Source organism: Tursiops truncatus, chromosome 3 (assembly GCF_011762595.2).
Source record: "Tursiops truncatus isolate mTurTru1 chromosome 3, mTurTru1.mat.Y, whole genome shotgun sequence".
NCBI lineage: Eukaryota > Metazoa > Chordata > Mammalia > Artiodactyla > Delphinidae > Tursiops > Tursiops truncatus.
Genome location: NC_047036.1, coordinates 75070347 through 75091857, shown reverse-complemented (window position 1 = coordinate 75091857; position 21511 = coordinate 75070347). Strand labels below are relative to the sequence as shown.

Sequence of the window (21511 nt, the reverse complement as noted above, 5' to 3'; positions counted from 1 at the left end):
TATATCCGAAGTGATTTCTTGATAGTGTTTATTGAATAATGTATACGTTTAAATAAATTGTGACTAGTTTTATGTAATTTTTTAGGAACAAAACTTTCAAGGTTAATGCACGGTTCAGAGAGAAATATTGTCTTTATTTTTCATACAAGTATTTTTCTTTTTATAATTATTTCTGTATAACATCATTAGAACATTAGCTAATTTAGGTTCATCTCTGATCTTTAGTAATAGATCTGACACTTGCAAAGAATAGGTACCACCTAGTTAGACCTTATCAGTTCATAAACAAAACACTGATTAATCAATATGGGGCAGCTTTTGTTATATTCAACATTTTATAATTTGAAGTGTTATTTTCCTGGTACTCACCATCTACGGGCAATCAGATGCCAGCCCAGTTATAATAGGTTTTTCTCCTCCTAGCAGGACGTTGCTTTTGGCTATAAAAAGTTAATTTCAGATCCTGATATACTTGCATTAATTTTTGAGACATTGGTCGGGTGTAGTACAGCAAAGAATAACATGAACATCACACCACTGTGCTGTAGCTAATCGTTTATTACCTCAAGGCAGAGAAGCAGTGTTAATGTGAAGGCCGCAATGTGTCTATGGAAAAGAGAGAAACTGACAGAGTCTTAGAGACAGCTTCCTAAGGGTCTTAAAAGAGGACCATAACAAGGAGAGGAGAAAGCAATAGCAACGCTACCTGAAGGAATACGTTTTAATACTTACAGTGCTGGACATCTTTGGAATTTTTTATGATTTTAACAAAACTGTTATCTTGATAACAGACCCCATTTTCTCTCCAAACATCTTTGCTTCAGAATGGGAAAGCTCACTGTAATGTCATCTTTTCAGAACCATAAGTGTTCTCTAAAAGACATATGACTGAGATGTTTATCAGCGGGGATGTTTGCTGTAGTTCACCAATAAATTTGAATAATTTGACATAATTTCTGACAAAGATGAATGTTTCCACATTCATTTCCATAGTAAGGCAGTGTCTACATGAAGAAACAAGTTTGACTGACTTTACCTGCCAAATTGATCAGAAAGAGAACAAAGCAGCCATTTAGTCCACAGAATTAAAGCAGTTTATGTGTACAAATCACCTTGGTGACCTGTCAACCCCAAAACTTGCATAATGGTATGTCACTTTGGAACCTATAGTATTACAAGGAAGCAAAGCAGTGGGACTCACCATCAAGGAACTGAGGGCACGTGGTAAAGAGTAAAGGAGGCATTATCAGTTGTGGGACTTGGAGTTACAGCTGGGTTTATCCTGTGTCTGTGAAACTGGAGGTGTCATTTAAGTCATTACACCTGTTTTCTCATCTGTATGAAAATGAATTGGACTAGATAGTTTCTAATGTCCCTGACAACTTTTCATTCTTTTCATTCTTTTCTTCTATGTTATAGGTAGAGTCACGTCAGTAGTAATTACTATTTAAACTGGTTTCAGTAAACATGATGCTACTTGTAAATTCATTCTTTTATACAAAAGACCATAAGATATAATTGCATTGTGTCCATTACTATCAGAATGTAAGTTTTAAGGCATTAGGGCCTAACTCACCCACTGCCACAGACAGTAAAAAGTGGCAACAATGTCAGATTAACTTCTAGAAATGTTTAATTCAAGTACTAAAAAATTCAGCAACGAGTTTATTGTCCTTTCTGTTTGGGGAGGAAAAGGACTAATAGACCGTAGTACGTGCTTGTGGTTGTGTGGGAACAGACAGACTTAGAGAAGCTTTGCTTTTTCTGACAAGTTAGTGACAGAAAGTAGTATGGTAGATTTCATCATGACACCCACAGTAAGGAGTAGCAAGTTGCATTCTTGTGGAAGTGGGTTAGGATCAGAACTATGGAAATGCAACATTTGTTCCTCATTCCTGTTCATTGTCTTTTTTTGTGCTCTGTGATACTATCACCTCCTCCCCACCCTCCCCTTATTACAATCCTGATTATGGTAACCTTCCCCACAAGGAGTCACTTCATTTTTCTTTCACTCAAAGTTTCTTCTTATAACTTATTTTGAATGGCATTGACTCTCTTCCCCTCAGACACAATGATGTTTTGTTGATGTTTGACCTCTATTCTTTCATACATATATGCCTAGAAGAACAACATCAAAGTATCTACCACTTGACCATTTCCCTTTCACCTTACTTCTTCAGTAGTTTTTCTGAAAGCATCTCTCTTGTTCTTCTATTTCCATACCATGTGTATTTCATTTGTAACCTCATTAGATAAAACCTATGTGTAATTCTGTTTTGTATATCGCCTTTTATATTATTAACACTCAGGAAAATAGCGTAAGAATTTCAGTCTGCAGTGCTGTCAATCTGTCACCTTTCATGCACTACTTTAAAATTCCAAAAATGTAAATGAAGTAATTAACCTGATATGAAACAGTGACATATAATTGACTTTTTAATTAGTGAACTACTGACTTTTTTTTATATCTTTGCCATTTTATAGGACTTCATATTGGCTAAATTTGGCTATGTAACAAAAGGTGTGATGTAACAAAAATTCTGCTTCCTACCATAATAAATACTGATGCTTATTAAATATCCTGTACTGTGCTGCCTAAGTATATTTATTTTAGATTCTTACTGTTTGAATTATTTCATACTCATGAAACTAAGGCATTATTTAATGTTAGTGGAATATAGACCCCAAATCATTGACTCAACCAGTGGAATATCCTTGAAAGAAGTGCTAATGAACAGACACATGAAGGAAAATGGAATTTGAAAAAATAGCCCAGAGAATAATTCTCCTTCATTCACACGTGAACCCTTCCTCAGTGTAAATTTTTCAGTGCCATCTTGCATTGGAGCTGTCATCAGACGTCTGAATGATAGGTTTCAGGGTTCTCCTCTTCCTGTTAGTAATCTGAAATGCTACTCTAGCATTTTCCATTACGGTGGATATTGATAGAGGACGCTTAGAGCATAGTGACTATTGTTTATGGTTCCCTAGTACATGAACTCAGAAGTGCTCTTTTACTACATGTAGTATTTGTACATGTTTTCTACCTGTGAATATACAGCCATAGTCGTAGAGGTAAATAGCTACTTTCATTCCAACCCCATGTTTTCTTCCATGCAATGTATATATGGTTTTGTGCAGTAAATATAATCTTTAGAAGTCCTATCTCGGTTGAACATATTTCAAACCATTTACTGCCACAGACTCATCATCTCAGAAATGTGAGATGTGCTTTCATAAGAAAAATTACTCCAACATATTGTCAGAATCATAAATTCTAAGTTAAAGGATTGTCCTACATTTTTTAGTCAGTACAGTGTACATTGAAACAGCCTTTATAACTAGTTAGTTGAATAGAAATTTCTTCCACATCAGTATTCAGTTGACTGTTTAAGCAGGCACACAAGCTACAGGTATTTAGCATAAATTCCTAGATAGAATAGCCACCTGGAGATCCTTGTTCAAATATTTTGAAACAATGTAGGAAGGCTATGACTTACACTTATTACAGTGATGTCACTTTCCCGTTTAAAAATTGGTGTCAACTTCTTCCCAATGTTTGGCAACTAATCACCCACAATTTTTAAAATTTTATCATTATTTTTAAAATTTTTATTGGAGTATAGTTGCTTTACAATGTTGTGTTAGTTTCTACTGTACAGCAAAGTGAATCAGCTCTATGTATACATACATCCCCTCTATTTTAGATTGCTTTCCCATTTAGGTCACCACAGAGCATTGAGTAGAGTTCCCTGTGCTATACAGTAGGCTCTCATTAGTTATCTATTTCATAGGTAGTATCAGTAGTGAAATCAGAGCTGATGCTTTTATTTTTTATACAGCAGGTTCGTATTAGTTATCTCTTTTATACATATTAGTGTATACATGTCAATCCCAATCTCCCAATTCATCACACCACCACCACCACCCCCTGCTTTCCCCCCTTGGTGTCCATAGGTTTGTTCTCTAACATCTGTGTCTCTATTTCTGCCTGGAAAACTGGTTCATCTGTACCATTTTTCTAGATTCCACATATATGCATTAATATTCGATATTAGTTTTTCTCTTTGTGACTTACTTCACTCTGTATGACAGTCTCTAGGTCCATCCACATCTCTACAAATGACCCAATTTAGTTCCTTTTTATGGCTGAGTAATATTCCATTATATATATGTACCACATCTTCTTTATCCATTCGTCTGTTGATGGGCATTTAGGTTGCTTCCATGACGTGGCTATTGTAAATAGTGCTGCAGTGAACATTGGGGTGCATGTATCTTTTTGCATTATGGTTTTCTCTGGGTATATGCCCAGCAGTGGGTTTGCTGGGTCATATGGTAATTCTATTTGTAGTTTTTTAAGGAACCTCCATACTGTTCTCCATAGTGGCTGTATCACTTTACATTCCCACCAACAGTGCAAGAGGGTTCCCTTTTCTCCACACTCTCTCCAGCATTTATTGTTTGTAGATTTTCTGATAATGCCCATTCTAACTGGTGTGAGGTGATACCTCATTGTAGTTTTGATTTGCATTTCTCTAATAATTAGTGATGTTGAACAGCTTTTCATGTGTTTCTTGGCCATCTGTATGTCTTCCTTGGAGAAATGTCTATTTAGGTTTTCTGCCCGTTTTTGGATTGGGTTGTTTGTTTTTTTAATATTGAGCTGCATGAAATGTTTATATATTTTGAAGATTGATCCTTTGTCCATTGATTCATTTGCAAATATTTTCTCCCATTCTGAGGGTTGTCTTTTCGTCTTGTTTATAGTTTCCTTTGCTGTGCAAAAGCTTTTAAGTTTCATTAGGTCCCATTTGTTTATTTTTGTTTTTATTTGCCTAACTCTAGGAGGTGGGTCAAAAAAAGATCTTGCTGTGATTTATGTCAAAGAGTGTTCTTCCTCTGTTTTCCTCTAAGAGTTTTATAGTGTCCGGTCTTACATTTAGGTTTTTAATCCATTTTTAGATTATTTTTGTGTGTGGTGTTAGGGAGTGTTCTAATTTCATTCTGTTACATGTAGCTGTCCAGTTTTCCCAGCCCCACTCATTAAAGAGACTGTCTTTTCTCCACTGTATATCCTTGCCTCCTTTGTCATAGATTAGTTGACTATATGTGCGGGATTTATCTCTGGGCTTTCTATCCTGTTCCATTGATCTGTATTTCTGTTTTTGTGCCAGTATCATATTGTCTTGATTACTGTGGCTTTGGAGTATAGTCTGAAGTCAGGGAGTCTGATTCCTTATAGTTTTCTGAGTACAGGTCTTTTACCTCCATAGGTAGGTTTATTCCTAGATATTTTGTTGTTGTTGTTGCAATGGTGAATGGGATTGTTTCCTTAATTTCTCTTTCTGATCTTTCATTGTTAGTGTATAGGAATTCAGGAGATTTCTGTGCATTAATTTTGTGTCCTGCAACTTTACCAAATTCATTGATTGGCTCTAGTAGTTTTTTTGTAGTATCTTTGTCAGGGTGACGGTGGCCTCATAGAATGAGTTTGGGAGTTTCCTTCCTCTGAAATTTTTTGGAAGAATTTGAGAAAGATGGGTGTTAGCTCTTCTCTAAATGTTTGGTAGAATTTGCTTGTGAAGCCATCTGGTCCTGGACTTTTGTTTGTTGGAAGATTTTTAATCACAGTTTCAATTTCATTACTTGTGATTGGTCTGTTCATATTTTCTATTTCTTCCTGGTTCAGTCTTGGCACGTTATACCTTTCTAAGAATTTGTCCATTTCTTCCACGTTGTCCATTTTATTGGCACAGAGTTGCCTGTAGTAGTCTCTTATGATGCTTTGTATTTCTGTGGTGTCTTTTGTAACTTCTCCTTTTTCATTTCTATTTTTATTGATTTGAGTCTTCTCCCTCTTTTTCTTGATGAGTCTGGCTAAAGGTTTATCAATTTTGCTTATCTTCTCAAAGAACCAGCTTTCAGCTTTATTGATCTTTGCTATTGTTTTCTTTGTTTCTACTTCATTTATTTCTGCTCTGATCTTTATGATTTCTTTCCTTCTACTAACTTTGGGTTTTGTTTGTTCTTCTTTCTCTAGTTACTTTAGGTGTAAGGTTAGATTGTTTATTTGAGATTTTTCTTGTTTCTTGAGGTAGGATTGTATAGCTATAAACTTCCCTCTTAGAACTGCTTTTGCTGCATCCCATAAGTTTTAGATCATTGTGTTTTCATTTTCATTTGTCTCTAGGTATTTTCTGATTTCCTCTTTGATTTCTACAGTGATCTCTTGGTTATTTAGTAATGTATTGTTTAGCCTCCATGTGTTTGTGTTTTTTACATTTTTCCCTGTAATTTATTTCTAATCTCATAGCCTTGTGGTTGCAAAACGTGCTTGATATGGCTTCAGTTTTCTTAAATTTACCAAGGCTTAACTTGTGACCCAAGATGTGATCTATCATGGAGAATGTTCCGTGTGCACTTGAGAAGAAAGTGTAGTCTGCTGTTTTCGGATGGAATGTCCTAAAAATATCAATTAAATCTGTCTGGTCTATTGTGTCATTTAAAGCTTGTGTTTCCTCATTAATTTTCTGTCTGGATGATCTGTCCATTGGTGTGAGTGAGGTGTTAAAGTCCCCCACGATTATTGTGTTACTGTCAATTTCGTCTTTTATAGCTGTTAACACTTGCCTTATGTATTGAGGGACTCCTATGTCGGGTGTATATATATATATTTATAATTGTTATATCTTCTTCTTGGATTGATCCCTTGATCATTATGTAGTGTCCTTTCTTGTCCCTTGTAACATTCTTTATTTTAAAGTCTATTTTATCTGATATGAGTATTGCTACTCCAGCTTTATTTTGATTTCCATTTGCATGGAATATCTTTTTCCACCCCCTCACTTTCAGTCTGTATGTGTCCCTAGGTCTGAAGTAGGTCTCTTGTAGACAGCATATATATGGGTCTTGTTTTTGTACCCATTCAGCGAGTCTGTGTCTTTTGCTTGGAGCATTTAATCCATTCACATTTAAGTTAATTATCGATATGTATGTTACTATTACCATTTTCTGAATTGTTTTGGGTTTGTTTTTGTAGGTCCTTTTCTTCTCTTGTGTTTCCCACTTAGAGAAGTTCCTTTAGCATTTGTTGTAGAGCTGGTTTGGTGGTGCTGAATTCTCTTAGCTTTTGCTTGTCTGTAAAGCTTTTGATTTCTCCATCAAATCTGAATGAGATCCTTGCTGGGTACAGTAATCTTGGTTATAGGTTCCTCCCTTTCATCACTTTAAATATATCGTGCCATTCCCTTCTGGCTTGCAGAGTTTCTGCTAAGAAATCAGCTGTTAACCTTATGGGAGTTCCCTTGTATGTTATTGGTCATTTTTACCTTGTTGCTTTTAATAATTTCTCTTTGCCTTTAATTTTTGTCAGTTTGATTACTATGTGTCTTGGCATGTTTCTCCTTGGGTTTATCCTGCCTGGGACTCTCTGTGCTTCCTGGACTTGATTGACTATTTCCTTTCCCACGTTAGGAAAGTTTTTGACTATAATCTCTTCAAATATTTTCCTGGATCCTTTCTCTCTCTCTCCTCCTTTTGGACCCCTGTAATGCGAATGTTGGTGCATTTAATGTTGTCCCAGAGGTCTCTTAGGCTGTCTTCATTTCTCTTCATTCTTTTTTCTTTATTCATTTCTGCAGCAGTGAATTCCACCATTCTGTCTTCCAGGTCACTTATCCATTCTTCTGCCTCAGTTATTCTGCAATTGATTCCTTCTAGTGTATTTTTCATTTCAGTTATTGTATTGTTCATCTCTGTTTGTTTGTTCTTTAATTCTTCTAGGTGTTTGTTCTTTAATTCTTCTATGTCTTTGTTAAACATTTCTTGCATCTTCTCGATCTTTGCCTGCATTCTTTTTCCAATGTCCTGGATCATCTTCACTATCATTATTCTGAATTCTTTTTCTGGAACATTGCCTAGCTCCACTTCATTTAATTGTTTTTCTGGAGTTTTATCTTGTTCCTTCATCTGGTACATAGTCCTCTGCCTTTTCGTTTTGTCTACCTTTCTGTGAATGTAGTTTCCATTCCACACGCTGCAGGATTGTAGTTCTTCTTGCTTCTACTGTCTTGTAGCCTGAAGTTAAAGCTGATTTCTCAAGGCCTGTGCTTTCCTACGGAATCAATCTTGTTGTCTTGTAGTTCAGAGACCCATTCAGTGGGCAGGGCTTGGGGACTGCTGATGTGTCCATGGTGGCCTGGCTGAGGCTCCTCTTCAGGAGGGAACTGCTGGGTAGGCACAGAGGGCACCTGCACCTTCAGACGTGAGCTTAGGTGGAGTAGCAGGAGGTTTGGGAGCTGGAGCAGTCCATTCACCCTGAAATTCCTCCTTGGTCATAGCCTTTCCATCAGTGGCCTGCTCTTTCTTTTCTGTCTCTTCAGTGTCTCAGCGGAATGTCTAATAACCCACAGTTGATTAACACATTCTCTTTCAAAAACATTTTGGTGGTCTTACTTTACTATGTCAATGGGTCAATGCCTACACTAGAATCTAAAAGTAAGACTCCCCCAACATATGCAAATAAGACCAGTGCCACACCATTTCTACATAAACCTGAGACTACATTTGAAGAAATATGATCAAATGAAGATTAACCTGAATTTCTAGAGACAAAAACTCAGAAATGTCTGAGGGTATAGTGTAAGTGAGATCTGGAAAAGAATCAAAATCACAAATGTCTTTAGTCCCAAAATTTATATAACTCATTGCTTATTTTCCTTTTATTATAGAAAATAAAGGCTGAGATCTGGAAAGCTAACATAGCTACTTTTATGGTGAAATCCTTCTGCCCATGCTCACCTTGCCTTTTTCCCTCCCATTACTACCAGGTGTGAGTTTATCATAGCAGACATTAAGTAGTGATGATTGCATTTTTTATTTGAAGTTTGGAGTTATTTTGTAACTCCATTCAGGTTTGAAATCACAAGTATACCTTGCTTTATCTGACATATACAATCATTAGAAATTCAGAAAATCAAATTATTTCCCAGTAGATTTATAGGAAAACTTTTGCAATTTGTGATTTTGATTTCTCTATGGTTTTCAATTTTCAATGCTTCTGTGTCTTTTAATTGTGTGTTTTTCCCTTTATAATCTTTAGTTAGGGCATATTGCAAAATTTGATGAGATAGATAATACAACATCAGAATGTGAGACCTAAAATGTAAGATAAATGTACTTGGTCTCATAGCTATCAGTTAAATCATCATGTAAGCTTGAGTACACAAATATGACAATAGAGTACTAGACATATTGGAAGGATAATTTAGATTTGAATGGACAAGGCTAATGCTTAATTTTAATTCTGGCCTGTGGTGGCCATTGTGACATACTGCTTAGTAGCTCCTTCAATAAAGGAGTTGTTGCCGCAAGTCCTGGGAGTGCTTTCAGCAGACAGCCTTCAGCTGTCTGCCTCTTGAGGGATTTCCTTGGCTGCTGTGGGGATCCATATTCAAAGACAGAACAGTGTGGGAGATTAAGGGCGGAGCCATCTGGGCCCAACTTGGGATGACTCTGAAGGGTCATTCTAGGTCCAGAGCTCCCCTGGGGTTATGCAAGGTTGTCTGGGACCTGCATCTTACGTTGACTTCTCTCTGCCCATTCTTGCTTTGTTCCCCTCCCTTCCTCAGATGTTGATCCTAAGGGCACTCCTTTGTAACATCCTGCATGCTAAATTCCGTCTCAGAGTCTGTTCCCTGGGGAACCCAACCTATGGTCTGTTTCTAAATATGCCAAACCAGACGTTGCTGTAACTTCCTAACCATCACTTTCCCTGATCTATTCCATTTTGTAAATAGCGCCTCCATTCATTCCACAAATAATTTTTGAGCACCTACTATGTGCCAGTCACTGTGTAGGGAAAGAGATGTGGTGTTGACCCAGCAAATATGATCCTCCCCTCTGGGAGCCTGCATTTCAGTGGGGAAGAAAGATAGTGAACAAATCATTACCAGTATAATAAGTATTTCAGCTGGTTAAATGTAGGGTATTATATACAGATAGCCATGGTATAAAGACACGGGATTTAGAATTAATGGGTTTAGCTGAGCCACATACTAAGTGTGTGAATATGGGCAAGTCACTTTCTCTAAGCATCACTTTCCTGATCTATAAAACAGATCCATAATCCCTCAACTACCAATCTATTTTAAAAGAAATTGTTCTATCTAAAGAGATAGTCTATATATAAATACTCAGAATATTAAGGGTCTCTACAGAATTTATCTGAACCTGGCTTCCTTCCTGAATTATGAGTTCTTCCCAAAGGTCAAAAATCAACCTAATGGTAATAATGTATTACCTAGAACAGTTGATAAATTAGAATATCACTCCCCCTGTTTATGCCAAGTAACAGAATATGCAGCCTTTAAAATATGTTGAAAACAGTACTGATAATTGGAACCTGAATTTTTTATAAAAATATTGTTAAATTTGTAGAATAACTTTGAAAACTTTAATGAAATTTCAGATGCACCAACATCTATGTGGAAATTCAATGTAGAGGTTTTTTCCCCAGGTTTAGCGAGGTATAATTGACAATTAAATTTTGTGTATATTTAAGGTGTACAACCTGATGACCCTAGTATCTGTATACATTGTGAAATATTCAACCACAGCCAAGCCAATCAACATATCCATCACCTCACACCTAAGGTAAAGGCTTTTAAGAGAAATTTGTTAAATAACATGATCTCCTGTACTCAGTTATCTACTATGTATCTTTGTGGCAGGAAATTGTATCCCTTTATCTTTCTTTTTCCCAGACCTAAAGAAACTGCTATGCTTTCAAACTTAAGTATATTAACATTCTCCCAGCTGAATGTGTATGCCTGCCCCTGCCAAACCTATAATATACCAAAGTATTTATAGTATATACCAATTACCAAAGGCTCATAAGTGATTTTTCAACTTAGTATCGTGAACATGCTTACTACCTATTTGCATCAGAAACATTTCTTGGTATGTAGTACATTTATAAGGTTTTAAAAAGTTTTCTCATTTTTCCTTCTAAGACCGTGTATTGTCATCATTTAAACATCTCCTTTGCTAAGCCTGCCTTAGTGTTTTGGACTGGCAGTGTTTTTAGTCCTTACTTATACTTTTATGATATATCCACTTCATATATATTCATTGCAATTTTCAAATCTGTGTTTTATAATATCTTGCCAACTTATGGTCAGTCTTCTAACATTACATAATAAAACATTTTAATCAAATAAGTCACCGTGATGAAGTCTTACACTGGCTTTTTAATCTGTGACCTCTTTTATTTTTTTTTTCTTATAATTAACTTGCTGTTTTCTGGAGTAATAAAGTAAGTTTCTCTTACTGTGGCTTTTTTTCTCACATCATGTGTTTTTGTAAGGCACTGGTCTTCTTTCTCAACTCCCAGATTGTCAGTCACTTAATATTTGTTTTGTTTTGTTTTGTTTTGTTTTTTCTTTTTCTTTTCAACCTACCTTCCACATGCTTTTTTGTTGTTGAAGGAGTCTGCACGTGGCAGCATGGTCTAGGCAGGAAAGGAAAAGGAAGTTATTACTGCTCTCTTCTGGCCGCCTGCAATAATAAATCATAACTTGCCATTCCCTAACTGGTGGCTGGAGACTTATCTTCATAAATGCATGTGACCCAAGAAGTTTCAGTTTACATACCCTATCCCTTGGGGTTCTTGCCTGTAGAGAGCCTTTTCCTTCCTGAAATTAGACAAAGGTTGTAAGAATTGAAGCTAGGGCTTCAAAGCACAGGAAAAGAGAATGTTGTCTTATCCTGTTGTTACAGTGGAGCTCCAGCTGGCCATGTTTACCTACCCAGGGTGTGAGGCTGCATGTCCATCTGTGAGGGGCCGCACAGTGCTGAGGTTTGCCCTTAAGTTTGGAACTTAGGAACTTTGGGAAATATTTCTTGTATGTTTTTCTACATGGTTACTTTTTTAGTGACAACTCTCTAGGTTTAGGTATATCCTTAAATTGCTAAGCATTGAGCACAAAGATTTACTCATTTGCTAGAGTGACATTTAACTTCTGTATTATACATTCAGTGACCATATAATTTACTATCCAAACCAAAACACTTTTAACTGTGAAAGGGGACATTATTAATAACTATCACAGGTCAACAGGCGTAAACCAGGACTGTCTTGGACTATCTGAAATGTGTGATTATCCTATTTATACCTAATTCTTTCCTTTGAAAACATTTAAGCAAGCCCGAATCACTTTACATAATGGAGAAAGTTGGGGTGGAGGTGGGTGTAGTAACTGTATGACACTTCTTAACTGCTACCCTATCAGCACAAATGTTGATGTCACTGAAGAGTACATAGATAACCATATCTAAAAGGAAGGATACATTTTAGAAATTAAAAATGAATGTCAAGGTAGTACTAATAGTAGCTGACAGTATTGATTGCTTACATGCCTTATTTATCCTTCAGCCACCCTATGGAGTGACTCCCACTTTTGTTATTCTTATAATTAGTTTTGATTAATAATATATTTGTTATTATTCCCATTTTTGTATTCTTATAATGATTAACCAAAAATAAAAATGTTACGGACATCTTATTCCAAAGCCTATGTGTGTTTTAACTACAACACTATACTGCCTTCCTCTGGACATACTTCATATCTCTGTGATTACCTTTTTAAAAATATAGTCAGCTACACTCCCTTTTATGCAAAAAACAGCGGTAAAGAGACTCTCTCTCTGCCAGCTTGGCACTGCTGAGCCATGGCTACGTGCTTTGTAGCCAGCCCAGTAATTCTGAAAGGGTTTGCTGGTGCCCAGAAAGTGAGGTTGCCACAGTACAGCTTCAACAATTGTTTTAGCATGGTGCTATTACTGGTCTAGTATTCTGATTACAGGACTTTAAACAGACGCAATAATCAGCTCTTTCTACTCCTCAGACAGGTGATTTTAGAATTATTGAACCACATACTCTAAGGAAAAAGCAGCCCTTCATAATTTTTTTTTCCTTTATGGATATATGACCCTTTAAAAAATAACATTGTCATTAAATGCATTCTAAATTAAGCTTCTGTTACCTTCTGCATTGAGAAAGGAGAATGCACTAGTTTACACATAAGGCGTAGTTTACATTATATGTTTTTATGGGATCCTCTACTATAATTGTGTACCGTGTGTCAGGTGCTCTGCAAGTTGCTTTATGTTTAGTTCATGTCATCTCACAATAACTCTATGACTTAGTTTATTTATTATCTCCCTTTTACATGTGATGAAATAGAGACACTGAAAAAGTTGAAATAATTAACTCAAGGTGTTACTACCAGAAGTGGCAGAGCAGGGATTTGAACCCAGGGAATCTGACTCCAAGGTCCTTGAATCTAACCACTGCACTCCTTATGAAGACTGCTTACTTGAAAGCTTCTACTTTTGAAGGAGGAAAAAAAAAAAAAGTGAATGCAGATGAGAAGTGTGAACTGTAACATGTGAGAGCTGAGTGTCATACTTGTCTGAATTTCCGGCTGGGCAGTTTAGTCTTCCTATTTCATCTACCAAAGTGTATACGTATTTCATTATAATCACTAGAGGTGCTTCAAGAGCCTTGAGTAACAGAACCAAAGTTTTAATGTTGCAGCAAAGGTATTTGTTCTGTGGGTGGTATGCTATTGGGATAGACTTGTACAAAAGAATCTTCAGGAAGACGTTAACAGAAAAGACTCTACCAAACCCACTGGCAGCTGATTAGTCATCTTGGCCCAGGGCACATTTTTAACACGGTAGGCCTGATAGCACAGAGGACAGTGCACCACTCGCTAGGGAACATACAGGGAGAACTGTAAAATGATGGGAGAGGCTTGTGGTAAAATACCAGAGTTTGTCGAACCACATAAAGACTTCACTCAAGTAGAAGCACTGAGTGTAATTATAATCTGCATAACGAAAATGTGAAAAGGCTTTTCATACTTTCCAAACTTTGGAACAACTTAATCTGAAATCTTAACTTGAGAAGCTCTAGAGGGAGCTAATCTATTTATATTCATATGTATTTTTTTAAAGACATCTCAAATCTCAACCGTGCTATTAACCAGACTAAGGTTTCATTCATGCTCATACAGTAGTAATGATCTTCAAATTTATAAACGTACAGTAGTGTCAGATCTTCGTCTGAAGGAAACATGGGTTATTTGATTTTCTTTGAGAATATTCTTTCCTGTACAAGTGATTCACATGCTGTAACCCTCACAGTACATATGTGTAACACATGTCACAATTTAAAAAGAAAGTAATGGCTTTTGCTGATGAAAGACTTTTAAAATATTTCCCTCAAAAACATGTTTAAAATATATATGCAAATATAAATATGGATCTACATGCACATATATACATCCCTACCCCTAAGCCACACTGGCTCTTTCGGGAGGTCCCCTCGGACTGTAAGATATAAGACATATTTATTCTGAGTGCTGTGGCTGCTGGGTCACAAATATGGGAAAATAAAATTATCTGTTTCTTCTTTTAGGTTAGGGTGAAGACAACCCAGTTCAGGGTTCACTTCTTTTTCAGGTTGGGAGTATTGAATCTAGTATTAGGTTGGATTTGTAATTTCCAGAATCCAAGGCCCTGGAGTAGAGACACGAACCTACGCCCACAGATTTCATGGTAGAGCATCCCTATAACATCAACATTTCCCTGCCTTCAAAAGCTTATCTTCTAAGCTAAGGCAAATGGACAGCAATTTTTTCATTTGATTTGGTGGAAATAAAAGAGTCTTTATGTTTTCCTTTGCTAAAAGTACCTCACGGTAGAGTTCTAGAAGAAATGAAACCCACAGAAAAGTTAAACAGTTTGTAGGTACAAAAAGGGAATTAAGGAACTTTTGGGGTGACATGAAGTATTTGAATTGGGCCAGGTACTTATGAAGATAGTAAGCAGATACATCATTTGAGGGCATTGGAGAAAGCATGGTGAGGGAGGTTAGGTGGACAGAAAAGTCCTACCTGATTTCTGGGGAGAGATGGTAGCAGCCCTGTGGAAGGACCATATCCATGGAGGGGAGCAAAGGTAGCTGCCACTGACTGGCCCTCTCATTCCGCCCTTCTGGTCCTCTGGTCTCCATCTTGCCAAATACTCTTACACTCAGATAAGCTGTCTTATCTTGTTACAGTTACTTAATGTTTAAAATCTTACTCTTACTCTGGAAGAAAAAAAATAATAGGTATTTTTTCTCTCAATTTCAACCCCATCAAAAATTTTAATAATAAGATGAGCCTGCATACAGACGGTATATGTTTTTACTGTTCAAAGTACTTGATATTTATTGGCTTAATTTTGTCAGACTGGGAGCAGGCAGTACAATGAAGGAAAGAGCAGATTAATTGTGTATAAGCTAAGGTGAAAAGACATTATAAGAAAAATGGAATAGATGAACAGAATTAGGAAGGGGAAAGAAAAATATCAGGTGACAGCATCAAATATTTGTATTAATTCTCAAATCATCAATATGATTTATATAAATATTTAACTTTCCCTGTTATCCTATACATCATTTATTGTAGAACTATAGTAATAATTTTTAATGCTGTTGATAGTATGATTTTGCTCATGGCTGATTTCTCTTAGCATGATTTTCAGGATTTCAACATTCTTTACTGATTTGGATTTGGATTTTTTTAAACCATTCTTTTAAATGTCCAAGTCAATGAAATATTGTATATATGAAAATGGAATTAATCAAATGAGTTTATTTATATAAGAGTGTAATAGTATATTACTGAGAAATAGACCCCATGTGATACAAATGAAAGAACACAAGACATAAAGTCATGGTCAAGTCAGAGCTGTGTCACTTTACATGGCCACAGATATAGAGTCATATCTGTGTGGCCTTTAACCAGTTTCAAAGCTTCAGTTTCCTCCTCTGAAATGGGGAAAATGATACAAGGTTTATATACACTTCAGTATTATTTCAGAGTGAAGTGAGATTGACTATGTATTCATTTTGAAATGTATGAAGTGCTACTCAGATAGAAACAAATATTAGATACACAAAGAAAAGCAAACAGTATTTTAATTTTACCATACATTAAGTAAGCCATGAAACTTTAGGATGTTGATGTCTGGGTTATCAATTTTTTTTTCACTTTCATTCAACTCAATACCATACTGCCATACTGAAGACATTTTAACAAAAAAAAAATGCCATCTTTCTTTTCTGAAAGATTGGTATTGAGATCACAAACTCTTACCATTTTTAGAAATTAAGATCCCTCTAAGAATCTAATGAAAGCTAAGCATCCTCTCCCAGAAAAATATTCATATCACATACAGACAGAATTTTGCAAAGAATTTCAAAGGTTTTCATATCCATGGATCCTAATAAAAACCACATCTCCACCTTAGATTGACATATAGTAGGACTTCGGTCATATGGCTTCTTTCCTTTCAGATTTCTGGGTTTTCCAGACTATCATGGTCTTCTACTGTGGACTTTTAAAGAAGTTGTTTTCCTGCCCAGCTGTGCCTCCACCCATTCCTTGCTTTAGTTGTGTTCCATCTAAGGTCTGTCTCTTAAACAGTCTTGATTCCTGTGTTCAGTCTACCCCCCCCCACTGCCATTCTCCAGCATTTTTCGTCACTGCTCATTCATAGTGGAAGCAGTAAGGGAGAGAATGGGAGCTAGGAACCACACCAACAGATGCAAGAAGCAGAGGCTTTGGACAGAAATGGCACTTGCAAGTAGTTCCAGTACTACCAGTTGCAGCATGGCCAAAGAGGAAAATAGTCTGAAAAACTAAAATGTTAAGATTTTCACCGATTTAAAATTCTACTAATCCTAAACTGTCAAATATTTGAAATTTTTTGTTACTGGGTTCATTTGTAAACAGCTCTTGACTGAGATCCTCTGGAATTTGACCATTCCCCTCCTCTAGTAATATAATATGGAAGGAAGTGCTCTTTAAACTGTAAAGAACCATAACAATGTAAGGGAGTATCATGCTGGATGATTAATGTGGTTTGATGTGATGTGAAGAAAAGTTACAGATCATCACCATCCATTGTGTGAAATGTCAGCCAGATGAACAAACAGACCAAAGTTTTTTCGCTCTGGTAGTCAATCAACTGTATATTTTTCCAGGTTTGTAGAATTTTAATCCCCAGATTTTCTACTTTTGCACTAAATCCTCAGCCTTTTCAACTCTTAATTTTATATCATTTCACAAATGGTCCTCAATATCTAGTACCTTCAGACACTACCATCTTAAATTTAAGTCAGCATGTGTCAACAATAACCAAAACAAAATTCAGCACAAATATTTATAAATGCAGACATATTCTTAGACTACTAGAAGAGTGTGGTGTTCTTATTTAGTAACTTCAACAACAATCTTCCTAGATCTCTAAGTGTTCCTGTTTAGAAAATGAGAATAAGGACATATAAGTTCTTCATGAGCCAGGTGGATTCACTGTTGTGGAATTTGGGGGTTTATTATCCAATGTCAGTTTAAATTTCTATATTCTAGTGCCATTGTAATCCAATGAGAATCTATTTTTAAAATAAAATCTAGAAGCAGTAGTAAACTGCTTAATAATGAACATGAAGTATTGAATTAGAGTATTATTTTATGCTTTTAAAAATATTATTGGTACTGCCAGGTGAATTTTTGCAGTAATATTATGGTGTTCATAACCAACATTGATTTTAAGATTTGCACATTACATGAGCAGAAACCACAAGGCACAAAGATTTAAGGTGCAGGAATGCTGCTGAGGCAGCATTAACAGTGAATTAGATTCCCATTAGGTACTGTTTAGTGAAAGGGGATGTGCATATGCAGGGTTTAAAGAAATTTAGGAGAGAGACATTTTTAATTCAGAATGCCAACAGGCATCATTTGGTATCAGAAGTGTGGCTTGCATTGTTTTCTGTGTGAGCTTTCATCACCATTCAGAATTCTCCCTTTTTTTTAATGCAGTAATGTATTTTTGATAGACAATAAATTAATAGTAAATGATAGAGAAATTGCTCTTTTTTAGAGGGAGAAAAGACATTTGATGCAAAGAAAGAGTGAAGGCATGGCTATAAAATTCAAGGCTACTAGATACTGTATTGAAACTAATTTTTTTATTAAGCTTTCTTATATTTGTTGTGTCAAATCAGTTACTAGTGTTAGTAGAGTTAGAATGTTTATGATTCTTTTAATCTAGAACTATTATTTCTCAGTTTCTTTATTTTGCAGACCACTGATGAATTCTTCCATTTCTTCAAGCCAAGTGGCTCTTTTTTTAAGTTTCAGAACAATTTAATTTTATAGAAATAACATTCTATAGAAACAAGTTAAAATGTAATCATTTTTCAGCCTAAAAGAAAGCAAAATGACATTGATAATCTTTGAAGAGAAAGATCTTTGTGGTCATTTAAAACACCAAGGAATTACAAGGCCATGGTGAAGAGCAGCCTAGTTAAATTGGAAAAGTCAAAGACATCTTTCTTTACTGATGTGCCGTCTACTAAAATTTAGCAGAAGTTAGTCCTAAGTAGCTAACAGTGAACCCCTGGTACAACTCCCTGAAGCACTGAAATAGGACATGGTGGAAGAAACTTATAAAAAAAGCCCTCAGGGATTCCTCTTTTTTTTCCCCTGTGATGCCTTTAATCCTTGAATTGTCAAACCACGTGGAAAATAATAGAGCTGCACAGTTCTAAGACTTAAGTGGTATTGTCTTTTGCAAAGAAAATATTAGGTCTTTTCACACCTCTGTACAAGAATAAGGCATGTGTTCAGTGTAGAAAAGAGTAAATTTGAACAAGAGATGCATATTGCTTTTTCATTTTTAATATATTACTGTTATCTATGACTAAGCAGATTGCACCCAGTAGGGAAAAAAATTGTGGCCAATATTTTATTTTCCTTTTTAAAAACAGATGATTCAACGAGAAGCAGATGTGAAAAGTAAGGTGACTGCTGTGGCGTTGACAGACTCTGTTCACAATGTGTGGCATCAAGAAGCTGGCAAAACGATTCGAGAATGGATGAGAGAGGTGAGATGATTTTTTTCTGTGCTGAGATGAATGAGTGTGAGCCTTTATATCTTGAGCAGCCCCACTAACTTATATCACCTCCCACCGCCAAATTCCCTTTCTGGAGGCAGAAAGAGGGAATAGAGAAAACTAGACATGGTTGAAATAATAATAGGAAACCCTTCTGAAGAAAGACTACTTTTTTGAAAGCCCTCCTCCCATTTTTCTTTTTCTTTTTTCTTTTTTTGGCTTTCTATAGAATATCCCCTTTTTCTTTTTCTTTCTTTTTTTTTTTTTTGGCTTTCTATAGAATATATGTATGCATACAGTATATAGTAGGAACTTTGGCTGAATAAGGTCATGATCTGTTAGGAGGTTATTATTCCCTGCTTTTTAATTTTGGTATTTAGCATTGGTACTGCTTAATTACAAGAAACAAGCCCAATATACATTGTCTCATTCTTTTCTTCAGAAGTGGTCGATATGTGCCCCTCTTAAATGGATGGCTCACTGCTGCCAGTAGGGGGAGAAGTGAAAAGCTGAAATAGTGTTTTGCAGACCCTTGAGCTAGGAGAAACCCAGGGGCTGGTCATGGTCCAGCCTCAGGCTAAGAAAGCTTTTTCATGCTTCCTAAGGGCTTGTGAACCTGAGAATTTACAAGGACTCATTGAACATGCTCCCATTTTTCAAACAACTTTCAGCTCATTATTTCCTTGATTCCTATTACAGATATATAGCTGAAATTTCTTTTTTACTTATATTCACCTTCCTGATATTATAAGCAATTGACATTAGCCACGCCATGCTTTAGCAATTGTTTAATCAAATCAATACTTACATTTATATATATGAATGAGCTGGTTGACCTTCCTGATTTTCTTCCAGTATTTTTTTTTTTTAATAGAATACCCAGCTATTTATTCAGCTGACCTCTCACCATAGGTACAGTAACTTCTGCCAGTCCTCATGGTGCACCATAAGGACCAGAGAGTTAATGTTTGAAAAGAGTTTTGAATAAACAGAAAGACTAGGCTATATAATCCCCTAGTGGTGTTATCATATCACCAATCTGTTTTCACTGTTGTTATCCTCCATTAGAAAAAGTATTTTCATCATGCAGAAGTCCAAAATATTTTTACTCCTCATAATGAACATATAAAGGTGGGGTTTTTTTTAATCTATTCTAACACCCAGGTGTTTTCTGACCACATTGCTCTTCTCCTTTCTCCTTTCACAGTTTAGCTACATCCTTAATTTTCATTACCAAGGACCTAAATTCTTCCAAGAGAAATTTTGTGTATTTTATGACTATACTTTCTTATGCAGTTTATCGGTCCAAATGGATACATAAACAGCTCCCAGTATTATATAACTAGTAAGGTTTATAAATGATCTGTTGGTACCTTTTTTCCCCACACACAGCCAATATAGAATTTAGGGCTTATCCCAAACAAGAAGCATCCCTGTTTATCATGTTTTTTGATTGCGAGTTCTTCATGTCTCATTCCAGGTGACAAATATAACAGAATTTATTTAGATTTACTTTTTAAGTATTTCTAAGATTGGATTAGGCATCCCCTAAAAATCAGCATATATTAATCTGTGCATTTTTTCATCTGACTGAAATAGGCAGTAATTGAATTTATCTTAATTTTGTCAAAGCTGTCAATAATTTTTTTGCAGACATAGCTTTTATAAAATTTTTGAAAATTTTATAAAATTTGATAAATGACCTAGTTCTTTCAGTTCCCTTGATTATGGCTTAGGCATAAAGAAGCGTGAAGAGTTTTGTGTTATGACGTACCAAAATTCAAACCCCAGGTCAATCATTTACCTAGCTGTGTAGTCCTGGGCAAGTTTCTTAATATCTTTGAGATTCAATTTTCTCATCTATAAAATATAATATCTATCTTATAAACATGGCTGGGGAAAAAATGCATGTAAGGAAACAGCACAGTTGTTGGCACTTTAAAGAAGTTCAGTAAATCACAGCTATTATTATTGTTACCTTTTCACCCCAAATAATATAAGATAGATGAACACTGTTCTCCTTTTGTTTCATGAATGATTTGCATATTCAAAATATCTTACGAAAGAGAAGTAATTCAGAACAAGGAGTTAGGAGAACTGAGTATTGATAATGATGCTGGCTTAGTCACTCACTAGGTAAAACAGTAATTAAGGAGCTAGCGTGAACTACCTGGGTCTACCAGGTACTCTGCCAAGGCTTACTGTCTTTAGAAAGCCACTCTGCCTTTCTGGGCCTGTTTCATAATTGTGAACTAGACATAATAATTCCGATTTCATCTATTTCATGGATTATTGTGAGAATCAAAGGTGATAACCAAGAGGAAAACCCCTTGAAAACCAAATGGTACTACATAAAGAAATCAACTGTATTATTGTAGAAAACACTATAAGATCCCAGAGATAAAAATGATTAGATCATTGTTGATGGGGCGTTGAAATCATCCCTGCTCAGAGCTCTCCACTGAAACAAGAGCAAAAAAAGGGATATCTTTCAGA

At 35.9% G+C, this 21511-nt stretch overlaps 1 protein-coding gene across 13 annotated transcripts in view; it reads left to right on the top strand.

The window, feature by feature from the left end:
• ARB2A (ARB2 cotranscriptional regulator A) overlaps positions 1 to 21511 on the top strand; it is a 427234-nt gene that overhangs the window by 259190 nt on the left and 146533 nt on the right. For all 13 annotated transcript variants that reach the window (XM_033853022.2, XM_073802320.1, XM_073802319.1 and 10 more), the window contains one exon: positions 18890 to 19006. In XM_033853022.2, coding sequence (XP_033708913.1) covers positions 18890 to 19006 — 117 coding nt within the window. The remainder of the gene's footprint in view (positions 1 to 18889; positions 19007 to 21511) is intronic.